The following is a 14,601-nucleotide window of genomic DNA, read 5'->3' as shown; positions in this document are numbered from 1 at the left end:
CTGAATCCTCATATGGTACCTTTAGTTGCAAGGAAGATTGAGGAAACGGGTATCCTGTCTTTGGCTGGGCACGTGGATCTCCCAGAGTCACAGTTCATTAGCAGGGATAAAGGGCAGAATAGATTTTTGGAAGATAGCTTATAGTAGGTATTCATAATTCTTACCCCAAAGTGAATAATTCACTGTATTATTTTGTTTACTTTCTCACAAACCAGAGGCTAATAGAAAACAAAAAGAAGATAGTAAGCCAGGATTGTTTGGTTACATTGGGTACAGTGCCAGTGAGAGCAAAGTTTGTAATTAGCACTGATGTGGGCTCTTTACACAAGCCCTGAAATCACTTTAAGAAAAAGTAATGTACCATGGGGATTGGGATGCAGAGGCATCAGTGGAAGGGAGGGAATAGGAGGTATTGCTGCTAGATGTGCTGGGAGAGAGTAGATGGAGAGGAGGAGAGAGTGGATGTTAGAGGAGAAAGGAATCACATTGATTATTTGTGTGCTGGGCCTAAAAGCCTTTATGTTCATTATTTATTTCAACCTTACAACAACTGTGTCAGGTAGGGGTTATATTTTTCCCATTTTACAGAAGAGAAAGTTGAATCCCTGGGACGTTAAATAACTTAATCAAAGCCTATCCACCTAGGAAGTGGTCAAGCTAGAAATTACACCCAGGACTGTCTGACCCCATGGCATCTGCTCTTTCTACTGTACCACAGTATCCATCATCATTTAATACATGCTTTCTACTTTTTTGCCAAATAGATGACCTCTTACAGACAATTCAGAGTACATCTGGATTAGCTGTTATTCTTTTTATTAAGGCTATGTTTCATCCACCCGAAAAGATTCCTGATTTGGTAAGTCCATCTCCTTTTTAGAATTGTACTTTATTGATAGTTAGACACGTTTTTCTTTTTAAGATTTTTTTTGCTGTGGACCATTTTTTAAAGTCTTTATTGAATTTGCCACAATACTGCTTCTGTTCTATGTTGTTTTGGTTTTTTGGCCCCGAGACATGCAGATCCCAGCTCCCCACCAGGGATCGAACCCACACCCCCTGCATTGGAAGGCAACGTCTCAACCACTGGACCACCAGGGAAGTCCCAACACATGTTTTAAAAAATATTTTTAGGGACTTCCCTGGTGGCACAGTGGTTAAGAATCTGCCTGCCAATGCAGGGAACACGGGTTCGATCCCTGGTCCGGGAAGATCCCACATGCTGCGGAGCAACTAAGCCCGTGCGCCAGAGCCTGCAAGCCACAATTACTGAGCTCTCATGCCACAACTACTGAAGCCCATGCGCCTAGAGCCCATGCTGTGCAACAAGAGAAGCCAACGTAATGAGAAGACTGCGTACCACAACGAACAGTAGCCCCCGCTTGCCGCAACTAGAGAAAGCCTGCATGCAAAAATTAATCAATTAATTTAAAAAAGTTTTTTTAAAGAAGTGAATTTAAAAAAGTTTTTTTGCGTAGTCAGAATCTTTCTGGTGACCTTTTTCCCTTATAATAAGTGACTTCCAAAACTTTGGATAAAGCAGAAAGAAGACAATAATAGTCACCTGTAAATCTGTCTCACAAAGATAATCATTATCAACATTTTTGGGTATATATCCTTGTTTTTTTCTAGTGTTGTTCAGTTCCATCTCTCAGTATCATAAAAGATATTTGTGTTATTAAAATTAGAGATTAATGTATAGATATATACAGTAATTTTAAAATAAATGTTATTTTTATTAAGAATAACCCAAATATTGTACTAGAATCAGTTGTTCAGGGAATTTGATTGTATGGAAGGTGTAAGTTGATAATACAATTCTTGTATTTAGTACTAGCAGTTTTTTTTTCCTTGCTGTTTTATCTAGGAATTTATTTAGTTCTTTACTAAGAGCAAAATGACTTTATACAAAATAGATGTATACTGTTTTACAAGCTCACACAAAGTAATTATCATTGGATAAAGTTAAAAATTTTAATTTCTCAAATCACCTCTAAAAAAGCATTAGTTAATAATCTCATCCACCTGCAGGTGGCAATGTGTTGTGCTCTCCCAGTACATTCAAACCAGCAAAACTGTTCATGTATTTAGATTCAATTTTTTTCCTCTTGATATAATAATTTTAACACTTGTGGGTTTTTCACCTTTAGATTCAGTGTTTTTCCTAGGACATTTCAGGGGAAAGAGAATTTTGGATTTATATTTTGGAATATCTGGAAAGTTTTAGAGGCTTTGTGTGTATCAGCTCTGTCATATTTTTCCAGATTAGTAGTTTGCTTCTCCGTTCAGTGGACCACACCAGCATCCCCGAGTGGCTTTTGAACTGCTGCAGGAGCCTTTGTTGTGCTGATGTCTCCCAGTCAGCTCTCTTATTCCTGTGTCAGGGGACACTCACCATGTTGGATTGGCAGGATGGGAGGATGGGCCCCAGTGGGGAGGCCCTGCTCTTGGATACTGTGCGTGTTCTGTTCACCTTGAGTTCACAGTGAGTTTTGTCTCATATTTTGCTTTGCTTGTCAGACATTTAAAAGATGGCAGCTGAGCTGGCTTACTTAGTAATTCCATGAAAAGTGGTCAGGATAATCTTAAATTAGAAGGGAGATATGTGTAGGGAATGAAGTGGGTATGAAAGTAGAACAGGAGAAGATGGGATGGTGGGAGAGAGAGAGAGAAATTATTGGTGCAGGTTAACCTGTACCAAACACTTGTAAAATTAATTTTAACATTCAGTCTCTAATGCAAGCATTTAAAAAAATTATAAACACTTCTATACATATAATGCTTTAGAGTTTACGAATAACTTCAGCATAGGTAGTTCAGTGTGATCCTCACATGTCTGATAGATAGGATAGGAAATCTAATCTGTTGAATGGGTAAAGTGAAGCTTAGAAAAGTAAATGCTTACCTAATAGCATATTGCTTTTAAGCACCTAAGCTAGAAAGGTAATGAGGTCTCTGACTTCACTGGATTGTATTTTGTGTTTTTTTGATGTAAGTTGTGCATATTTTAAAGTAATTTAAAAATTATTCTTCATGGTTATTTTATAACAGTTTATTGAGATATAATTTACATACCATATAATTCACCTATTTAAAGCATGTAGTTCAATTTTTTTTTAGTATGTGTATTTACAGGGTTGTGCAGCTATCACCACAGTCAACTTTAGAATATTTTCATTACACCAGAAAGAAGCCCCATTCCCACTAATATTCCCTAGCCCCTCAGTATATTTTTAAACACCTGTGAAAGATGCATCTCAGTCAAAATAATGAACATTTCCATCACCTGCAAAAGTTTCCCTGTGTCCTTTTATGGATTAGTTTTTACGAAATGGAAAGATTTGTATGCAAATTTGAGATCTGTTTTGGCTTTGTAATTTTTTGTTGTAAATTTAATGATGATTCAATTTTCTGATCATTCTTTATATTTTGTATTGATATTTTTAAAGTCTGATTATAAAATGAAATTCCTTTTACTAGTCAGTATAAAATAATATGACTCATTTTTCTTCAGGATCAAGGAGTCAACTCTGGAAATGTTTCTGTCTAGAATTTTGGCATCTTGGACTAATTCAGCTATACAAGTCCTTGAATCAAGTTCCCCAAGCCTAAAGGACCGTCTGAATGGGAATTCAGATGTGGTTCGGAGACTTTTGGGATATGTCTATACCCACTGGGAACATCCCTTGGATGCTTTGAGACACCAAACCAAAATCATATTCAGAAATATTCTCCAAATGCACCAGCTTGCCCTGGAAGAGTCAGGTTCAGATTTGGCTGCTGATAGTTTCATTTTTCAACTGACTGAGAGTCTTTTGCGATTGGAATGGCATAGTAAAGGAAAGTACACATGCCTTGGTTGTTTAGTAGATTACATAGGAATTGAACATATTTTGGCATTAGCTAAAACTATTCCATCGCAAATCTTAGAGGTGATGGGGGACCAGTCCTTGGTGCCTTATGCAAGTGACCTCTTGGAAACCATGTTTAAAAATCATAAGAATTGTTTGAAATCCCAGGCTGTTGACAGCACTTGGATTGACAAGTGGCATGAGACTTGGGTTTCTCCTCTCCTGTTTATACTGTGTGAAGGAAATCTGGATCAAAAATCTTACGTGATTGATTATTACTTGCCAAAATTATTGAATTGCAACCCTGAAAGCTTAAGCTACATGGTAAAGATTCTTCAGACTTCTGCTGATGCTAAAACTGGTAAGAAAATGAATTTTTTTGTTTTAGTAATTTCTAGTTAGGATGCTTAAGTTTAGGTACCTAGGCAGATGTTGCCCATATGCAAATTTAAATATTACCATTTCTATGAATAGTAAAGGAGGATATTAAAGATAGAAATTTTGGATTGAAATGAATGTTCCTGTACCTAGCTGAATAGAGTTTTTTGGCTGAAGTCATTTCTACAGGCTAAGGATTGATCCCAGTTACGATTATGAGGTTTCCTTTATTACTAGGTTTTAATTCATTTTACCAAGTTTTTATTATTTGGTTGTCAGACTGGAGTAAACGTTTGTGTGTTTTATATAATTTGCTTATTCAAGTGATTGAAATGGTAATTAAAAATTGTTTTAGGCAAGGTTAAAGACAGGTAAATAGGCAGTAGCAAGTATTTGTCTCTGGGACAGAGATAAAAAATTTAGAAGCATGACCTCAGGAAACAGCTCTCTCTGGTCATTTAGAATAAGCATAAACATTCCATTGAAACTCAGTAACCTTGAAAGAATCACTGCATTGAAGCATAATTTAGTAATTAATATATAAAACGATGATCCTGACTCCTCATGTAAATGTTAAAATTATCATATTCTGTTTAACAAAGCAGGAATATGGTACCCTACACCACATTTTAAGAGTATTTCTAACTAAAATTTAAGTTAAAATCTTTCAATCCTTCAAAGAATAACCATGAGATAGCTGGAAAATTGGATTCCTGTACACAAAAATGAGCCTTATTTATAATTTTTAACAATAATTGTCCTTGCATTTTTGAGAAGCCATCTAAAGCTGAGGATCCGTGAATCTGTTCTGAAGCTAGGCAGTCTTTATTTTAAACCAAGGTGTCCTGTGAGCCAGAGCTCCCTGTCCCCTTAGTAATGGCTGATGTCCTGGCCTCTGAAAGCATCAGGTTCTTCGTGATCCCCCTTTTATCTCCTTTGCTAAGAAGAAACTGTAACTCCAAAATATAGAGAGGTTCAGTGTTTGTTTTTAGAGAAATAATGGTCTTTAGCCACTGAAGTGTTTTTCCTATTTTCGGCTGAAAGTCATTTTAGTTATTTTTATTGTTTTAAATATTTCTTCACTTGATTTTTTCCCTGATTGACTTGATGGTCTGTTTTCTAACTGTCAAGGGAAAGGTAAAAATATCAGCCAAAAATTATGATTTTTTAAGTTAACAATAAATGGATTATGCTTACTGAAATTATTGATTTAAGAACTATTAAATCCTTTTAAATAATGATTTTATAATAGAAACACTAATTCATGTTAGAATTTAGCTTAAAATGTGATTTTTGTTTCTTGAAATGTTAATTGGAAACATGTGAATTTTGTAGTTTTTAAATAGCACAGTGGTGGTCTTTGTTACTGAGTCTTGAGCCACGAGTAATCTTTTCCATCCTTAGGGTCTTATGACAGCAGAGGGGCTCTGGGAGCTTTGATGGCTTGTCTACGAACAGCTAGAGCTCATGGACATCTTCAGTCTGCAACTGATGCCTGGAGGGACCTTGTGTCCAGTGCAAGAATAAAGCAAGGCTTAATTCATCAGCACTGCCAAGTAAGTAAACAAAATAACTGGGAATTCATACATGCAGTAGATTGCTGATTCATTTACTCATTTAACAGTGTGATATAGAAGCCCCTACATTATGCCCAGCACTGTTTTAAGGGCTCCATAAGAAGGATGAATAGAAAGGCAAGAGTATAGACATTGTACTCAGGCTACTTAAAGTTTAGTTGAGAGAATAAGGAAACCTGCATAAGACAACTGGAAACTCTTAGAAGACAATGCAGATACAAGTGTACCTTTATGCATAAAGACTGGGGAAGCTTAGAAGAAGAGATTGATCTGAGTATAGATGGTGATTGAGTAGGAAAGTGATAAATGTGATCTGAGGAGGGGAAGCACTGGCGCCTACTCAAAATGGAAGGACACAGTAAACAAGGGCTGAAGGGTGACTAAAGACATCGTTTGGCAGGAGTGGAGTATTTTGTCCATTTTATGGAAGCCTCCAATGCTTGGTTGAAGACTTCAGATTTTATCCAGTTGGTAACTGGGAAGCAGAGCCACTCTGCCTTCAGCCAGGAAGTGGCATGAATGGAAACAAAGATGCGTTTCCAGAGTGGGAGCAAAAAGAAACCAGTGACATGTTCAAGACAGTAATTGGAGAGTGAGATGATGTGGTCCTGGGGCAGAGTGGTCACTGAGAAAAAAGAATGAAGTTGAGCATTACTGTGAAATAAGAATCTCTAAGATTTTTTTGGCGGGGGGGTATGCGGGCCTCTCACTGCTGTGGCCTCTCCCGTTGCGGAGCACAGGCTCCAGATGCTCAGGCTCAGCGGCCACGGCCCACGGGCCCAGCCGCTCCGTGGCATGTGGGATCTTCCCGGACTGGGGCACGAACCTGTGTCCCCTGCATCAGTAGGCAGACTCTCAACCACTGCGCCACCAGGGATTTTTGACTTTAATAAAATTTTTTTGACTTTGAAGCCCAAGATTTTTGACTTTAATAAAATACCCAATTTACACATTTAATAAAATAATTTTATAGGAAATAACCACAGGAACTTTGGGATTATGGAACCTTTCTGAAGTACACGTGGGTAAACTGAGGTTTACCTTTCCCCCCGCCCACCTTTGGTAGCCTGTGTAAATAATTAAACCCATCAAGTGGTTTAGGCTTTGCTTATTTCATTGAAAAGTTAACATTTTATTGCTTGGTGTATTTTAGGTACGGATCGATACATTAGGCTTGCTTTGTGAAAGTAATCGAAGCACAGAAATTGTTTCCACAGAAGAAATGGAGTGCATTCAGTTCTTTATCACATACAATCTTAACAGTCAGTCTCCAGGAGTGCGGCAACAGATTTGTTCTCTTCTTAAAAAGGTAAAATTTCTTTTCAGAAAGTGTAGGAAAGTGGTGAACTTTGCTCTGGAATTATTTTTAAAAAGAGCCCAGATCCGAGGAGAGTGTGGGAATAAGGGTCATGGGATTGGACTACCACAGCTCTTCATGGCCCTTCTGTGAACGCTTTGTTCTGTGATTCCATAAAGTTTATATTTGGGGTTAAAATCCAGAGTGAAAAGTCCTTTCACGTTGGTGTAATAAATCAGCCCTGAACTCTCTTTTTGAAAGGAAAAAAAAAATCTAGCACTGGAGTTTTCAGGGTATAAGGTATTTTAAGTAAACTTTAGTAAGGGGAGGAAGGATGTCTTTGTATTTTTATCGTTCCTGTAAGTGCCTCAAGAAATGGTCATTATTGAATAATTCAGCTTGAATTAATCATCTGACACACTTCTGGGGTGAAGAGTTGGTAGAGAGTAGAAGTGAGTATATCATCTTTAGGTTCATGCCGACCTACGGGAAATAGAACTGTGGCTTTATGACTGTGGATTCTGATTTGCAGTAATATTTGGTTTTTGGTTTTTAAAATGTAAAGGTTAATTTTCTGTCAAAAAGAAACACTGTTTAAAAAAAAAAAAAAAGAAACACTGTTTAAATATTGAGTTTAAAAACCAGTACTCCCCTTGCCTGAAGTTTTAGTCTAAAGAGTTTAGAAAGTTCTTCCTTTGCCTTTCAAGCTGATGTTTAAGGTTAATGTGGCTCACGTATGCTTCATTTTTCTTCTCAAAGTTGTTTTGTAGGATACAGGAAAGTTCTCAGGTACTTTATAAACTGGAACAAAGTAAATCCAAACATGAACCAGAGAATGAGTTAACCAGACAGCACCCTTCTGTATCTTTACAGCAATATAAGGTAGGTAATAGATTTCTAGATATACAGATTTTTAAGAAACCTAAAACAATTTTGAATAAACATTAAAGAGAAGTAAATACTCTTGGTGAATAGTATTTCTGTGCTTTTTTCCTTCAAGCTGGGTTTTACATATTCCTTCTAGTGCTTTGGAACTTCTCTTAAGGTAGCCTGAGTTGCGGAACTAGTGCTGGACTTGAAGTCTGTCATAGAGTAACATTCTGGGAAAACTGGACAGCTACATGTAAAAGAATGAAATTAGAACACTCCCTAACACCATACACAAAAATAAGCTCGGAATGGATTAAAGACCTAAATGTGGGGCTTCCCTGGTGGCGCAGTGGTTGAGAGTCCGCCTGCCAATGCAGGGGACACGGGTTCATGCCCCGGACCGGGAAGATCCCACATGCCGTGGAGTGGCTGGGCCCATGAGCCATGGCCGCTGGACCTGAGCGTCCGGAGCCTGTGCTCCGCAACGGGAGAGGCCACAACAGTGAGAGGCCCTCATACCACAAAAACAAAAACAAACAAACAAAAAAAAACTGTAGACCTAAATGTAAGGCCAGACACTGTAAAACTCTTAGAGGAAAACATAGGCAGAACACTCTATGACATAAATCACAGCAAGATCCTTTTTGACCCACCTCCTAGAGAAATGGAAATAAAAACAAAAATAAACAAATGGGACCTAATGAAACTTAAAAGCTTTTGCACAGCAATGGAAACCATAAACAAGACGAAAAGATAACCCTCAGAATGGGAGAAAATATTTGCAAGTGAAGCAACTGACAAAGGATTAATCTCCAGAATTTACAAGCAGCTCATGCAGCTCAATATCAAAAAAACAACCTAATCCAAAAATGGGCAGACAACGTAAATAGACATTTCTCCAAAGAGATATACAGATTGCCAACAAACACATGAAAGGATGCTCAACATCACTAATCATTAGAGAAAGGTAAATCAAAACTACAATGAGGTACCAATCAGTCAGAATGGCCATCATCAAAAAAATCTACAAACAATAAATGCTGGAGAAGGTGTGGAGAAAAGATAACCCTTTTGCACTGTTGATGGGAATGTAAATTGATACAGCCACTGTGGAGAAGAGTATGGAGGTTCCTTTAACAAACTAAAAATAGAACTACCATATGACCCAGCAATCCCACTACTGGGCATATACCCTGAGAAAACCCTAATTCAAAAAGAGTCATGGGGGCTTCCCTGGTGGTGCAGTGATTGAGAGTCCGCCTGCCGATGCAGGGGACGTGGGTTTGTGCCCCGGTCCGGGAGGATCCCGCATGCTGCGGAGCGGCTGGGCCCTTGAGCCACAGCCGCTGGGCCTGCATGTCCAGAGCCTGTGCTCCGCAATGGGAGAGGCCGCAGCAGTGAGAGGCCCGTGTACCGCCAAAAAAAAAAAAAAAGAGTCATGTACCACAGTGTTCATTGCAGCTCTATTTACAATAGCCAGGACATGGAAGCAACCTAAGTTTCCATCAACAGATGAATGGGTAAAGAAGATGTGGCACATATATATGATGGAATATTACTCAGCCATAAAAAGAAACGAAATTGAGTTATTTGTAGTGAGGTGGATGGACCTAGAGACTGTCATACAGAGTGAAGTAAGTCAGAAAGAGACAAAACAAATACCATATGCTAACACATATATATGGAATCTAAAAATAAAAATTGTTCTGAAGAACCTAGGGACTGGACAGGAATAAAGACTCAGACGTAGAGAATGGACTTGACACAGGGAGGGGGAAGGGTAAGCTGGGACAAAGTGAGAGAGTGGCATAGACATATATACACTATCAATTGTAAAATAGATAGCTAGTGGGAAGCAGCTGCATAGCACAGGGAGATCAGCTTGGTGCTTTGTGACCACCTAGAGGGGTGGGATAGGGAGCGTGGGAGGGAGACGCAAGAGGGAGATATGGGGAGTGTATGTATATGTATAGCTGATTTACTTTGTTATAAAGCAGAAACTAACACACTATTGTAAAGCAAGTATACTCCAATAAAGATGTTAAAAAAAAGAATAACATTAATGAAATAGCCTCGATGTTTTACAGCTTATGTGAGCCAGATGAATTTAGTACTTTAAAAAGTAATTGGCAGCCCTGATTCCTCCACCCCTCCCTGGGGTAGATGACTGCTGCATCTGAGCCTGTTTCCCCTTTCGTCTAACATGACTTAACAGTGGCTTGATGTTTGTGACTCCTGGCCCATGGTCCAGTTACAGAGCTTCCTCTCTACCCTGTTTTGGAATGAACTTGAAGAATAGGACTGGATTTCAGGGCACCAGGTTAATGTCATGGATGGATCCCCAGATATAGCAGCTCCAGTCTGGGTCAGGACTCAGCTTGACAACCTTCAATTTTTGTCCCATCAGAACAGAATGAGCTTTTCACTGGTTTCTTACTCCAAATCTTTCCTCTCGAAGCAGATGCTTATTTTCTCCTAAGACCCAGATAGAGGACAGAGCTCATCTATTTTATTTCATTTAGGGAAACAAGTATAATAAATGATATATTGGAACCATGCTATACTTATCACCTACTAAAGGTTAAAAATCATCTAAAGAAGAACATTCTTTTTTTTTTTTTTTTTTTGCGGTATGCGGGCCTCTCACTGTTGTGGCCTCCCCCGTTGCGGAGCACAGGCTCCGGACGCGCAGGCTCCAGACGCGCAGGCTCAGCGGCCATGGCTCACGGGCCCAGCCGCTCCGCGGCATATAGGATCCTCCCAGACCGGGGCACGAACCCGCATCCCCTGAATCGGCAGGCGGACTCTCAACCACTTGCGCCACCAGGGAGGCCCAGAAGAACATTCTTATACAAAGGCTGAAATCAGCTTCATCTTTGTAAAATCTCAACAAAAGATGAGAAAGTCACAACCTAAACTTGAAGGACATGATTAGTAACAATTCTGCCACTGACTACTTGGCTTACTTTCATGAGTCTACTTAGCTATAAGTGGGATGAGTAACCTCTCTGAAAAGGTTGGTTTTGAGGATTAAACAAGAAATGTTCTTTGCAAACTCTAAATCACTCTAAAAAGCCTTCCTGGGTATCATTAAAAGTAACGAGTATATATTGAGCATTTACTGTGTGTGTGTAACAGTTATATTTTAGCTCTTTTTAGATCATTGCTAGATGATCTCAGAAACACCTTGCTTCTTTTTGCAGGGGATAAAATGACATTTGTGAAATCTCAATTAGGTACTTACAAACACAAAACTGATTTTGTGGTTTGACATTCTGAATTTTCATGTATGCGTGGTTTCTTCGTTTTGCTTATGAATATATATATTTTTTGAAAACTAGTCCTTTAGAGTCTTGATCTGAGTCAGTCTCATAGTTCTGATATTTTCTCCCACCTGTAGGCTCTTTTGGCTTTTGGAGGTTGCAACTTTGGAACTGTTGTATCATCGTCATTAGAATAGTGGGTGTCGCATGCGGTGTGTGGTGGACTCAGTGCCAGTCAACAGACTAAGTGCTGGGAGAAGAGAAGGCTATGAGTGGGAAAAAGTGTCTTCTGGTCTAATGAAGGAGGTTATTTCATACCTAAATAATAGCTAGAGTACTTAAAAATATGTTAGCTAGAGTACTTTCAAGTATAAAATGCCTTATATCCGTGTTCTCCTTTAATCTTTAATGATGAAATTGTGAGATAGGCATTATTATCCTCACTTAACAAGTGAGATAAATGAAGCTTGGAAAAGTTGAATGAGCAAACTATCCAAGGGTCCTCAGCCAGGAAGTGGTAGAGCCTGACTACAATCCAGATCTGCTCTGGACAACCAAATCGGAATAGTTTCTTCCCTAGTACCAGCTTGAGGGAAGGCTTGGAGGTAAGAGAGTACAGGGAAAATTTGGAGAATGGTGAATTCACTAGTATGAGTGACATATAAGATACTTGAGGGACAGAGGATTTTTTTTTTGGCCACGCCCCACAGTATGTGGGATCTCAGTTCCCCGGCCAGGGATCAAACCCATGCCCCTTGCATTGGAAGCACAGAGTCCCTTTTTTGTTTGTTTTTAACTATTTGTTTTTTTTAAAAAATATTTATTTATTTATTTGGCTGTGTCGGGTCTTAGTTGCGGCATGCAGGATCTTCCGTTGCAGTGCACAGGCTCTTTGTTGTGGCGTGCAGGCTTCTCTCTCATTGTGGTATGTGGGCTCTGGAGTACGCGGTCTCTCTAGTTGTGGCACGTGGGCTCTAGAGCACTCGGGCTCAGTTGTTGCAGCACGCGAGTTCCACGGCATATGGGATCTTAGTTCCCCAATGAGGGATCAAACTCGTGTTCCATGCATTGGAAGACAGATTCTTAACCACTGGACCACCAGGGAAGTCCCCGGACAGAGGAATTGAATAATGGGAAATGAGTTAGAAAATCAGTTTGGAGATGGGTAGCAGAGAGTTTTGAATGCTAGGCCATGGTATCTGGAATCCTCACCAAGGGCCATTAAAAGGGACTAGAGCATATATTGAGCCCTTACTATGTGTGTAGTACAGTGTGTTCAGGACATAAATGTCTAAATTGTGGTTCCTGCCTCCATTGTGGTTACAGTCTGGTTGAGGGAAAGAACAACTATATCTGAAAATACAATTGACACTGCAGTTAGGATAAGATAAATCCTAAAGGATGAACTTGTTGCCATTTAATGTGAATACTATACTACTCATTTATAATTAACACTAGTTTAACTAGGATATTTTCAATAACTACCCTATTCCTTTGAAACCCAATAGAATTAATACACTAGTAAACTCTTATTTAGGGCTTGTAAGGGCCTACAGCATAAATCCCCAAGATTGTATGTCCTTGACCAAGGAAATGAATGCAGAAATCCTATCTAAAGATGGTTGGGACTAGGGCTGCTTATATGTTGCTTAGTTACAAATATATGTTGTCAGGGCATAGCAGTGTATGAGAGGCTTGAGAATCACAGCTTTTCCTTATATGTTTTTCCTTTGGCCTTAGGGAGGAATTTTTTTTTTTTAAATTAGAGGAAGAAGACTTTATCCTGGATAAACTATTTCCCACATTGCTTTTTTTTATTGCATTTCACTAAAAGTTTTCATTTCTAATCATTTGTATAAACAGGAAGGTGGAATAGGAGTCTCAGCGAGGCAGATAGAAGACAGTGGAATAGCTAGATCTTTGTCATGAAATATGTCATTATAGCCAGATATCAAGTATTTATCAAATGTATCAAGTAGTATATATTGGATATGTCTTTGGTCATTTTAAAACTTTAAAAAAAAAGTATATATACCTTTGATGCCTGAATGCTTCTGGTGAAGAAAATCAGTATTCATACAACTTTAATACAAGTCAGGGCAGAATGGATCATGTTTTCACCAGAAAAATGTTTTTTCTGGTCTGGACTACGTTTAGAATTGTACTTTTTGTTGTTGTTGTTGTTGTTTTTTAACTTAAATCAGGTATAATTGACATAATAGTTTCAGGTGTACAATACAGTGGTTAGACATTTGTATCTACTGGGACATGATTACCACATTAGGTCTAGTTAACATTTGTCACCATACAAAGTTAGAAAAAGGTTTCTTTCTTAGCAACTTTCAAATATACAATGTAGTAGTATTAACTATAGTCACTCTATTGTACATTACATCCCATGGCCTATTTATTTTATTTTATATCTGGAAGTTTGTATCTTTTGACTCTCTTCACCCATTTTTCCAAATCCTCCTGCACCCGACCCTTGGCAACCACCAGTCTGTTCTCTGTATTTATGAGGTTGGTTTTTGTTTTTGTTTTTAATTTTTTAATTCTATATAAAAGAGAGATCATTAAGTCTTTGTCTTTTTCTGTCTGATTTATTTATCTGTTTATCCATCCTTGGACACTTATGTTGTTTCTATATCTTGACTGTTGTAAATAATGCTGCAGTGAACATGGGGGCACACATATCTTTTTAAATTAGTGTTTTCGTTTTCTTCTGTACTTCTTGTTGACTCTACAAAGATAGGGTTCACTGAAGTCATGAGCTCATGGTCAAGGGTGCCAATCTGAATTGTCAAGCAAAGTGAACAACTAGTATTGTTTTAAAATATCTTTTCTCTCTAAAATTAGAAAAAAATTCACTCTTCAGAGTAATAGTAGTGATACTTTCAAGATAACCTATTGTGAGTTAGCTCAATTATACTTACTGTAAATTTTTTTTTTTTAGAATTTCATGTCATCCATTTGCAACAGTCTTTTTGAAGCATTATTTCCTGGCTCTTCCTACCCAACTAGATTTTCAGCTTTAACCATTTTAGGCTCAATAGCTGAAGTTTTTCCTGTGCCAGAAGGTAAGTTTTCAATCATGTTTGGGGAAAGTATTTGTTTTCTTGCAAGACATGCTTTTTCAGTATTTTGTTTTACTTGAAGTTTCAGGTTTGTTGTCTTTTGTTTAGATTCTTATGGGAGGTGTTAGTCTGATTATATAATTCTTATTTGGACATAATTCAATTTGCCAGTAAGGGGCATAAGGGAGAGAAACTTTTCAGTGATTGTTATTTGCTGACCTGAAACTAGAGTCATGGATTATGCTTATTATGAGATGAGTTGCTGCCCTCTCTCCCCTAATTTGTGTGTTG

At 38.4% G+C, this 14,601-nt stretch overlaps 1 protein-coding gene across 4 annotated transcripts in view; it reads left to right on the top strand.

The window, feature by feature from the left end:
• The window catches only part of THADA (THADA armadillo repeat containing), a 312,101-nt gene that overhangs the window by 19,712 nt on the left and 277,788 nt on the right, over nt 1-14,601 (top strand). For all 4 annotated transcript variants that reach the window (XM_060116779.1, XM_060116777.1, XM_060116778.1 and 1 more), the window contains exons 9-15: nt 765-859; nt 2,265-2,485; nt 3,515-4,212; nt 5,634-5,785; nt 6,960-7,115; nt 7,863-7,985; nt 14,190-14,313. In XM_060116779.1, coding sequence (XP_059972762.1) covers nt 765-859; nt 2,265-2,485; nt 3,515-4,212; nt 5,634-5,785; nt 6,960-7,115; nt 7,863-7,985; nt 14,190-14,313 — 1,569 coding nt within the window. The remainder of the gene's footprint in view (nt 1-764; nt 860-2,264; nt 2,486-3,514; nt 4,213-5,633; nt 5,786-6,959; nt 7,116-7,862; nt 7,986-14,189; nt 14,314-14,601) is intronic.

Source organism: Mesoplodon densirostris, chromosome 14, assembly GCF_025265405.1.
Source record: "Mesoplodon densirostris isolate mMesDen1 chromosome 14, mMesDen1 primary haplotype, whole genome shotgun sequence".
In the NCBI taxonomy this organism is placed as follows: Eukaryota; Metazoa; Chordata; class Mammalia; order Artiodactyla; family Ziphiidae; genus Mesoplodon; species Mesoplodon densirostris.
Note: the sequence above shows the minus strand (reverse complement) of the source record. Positions and strands in the feature narration are given on the sequence as shown.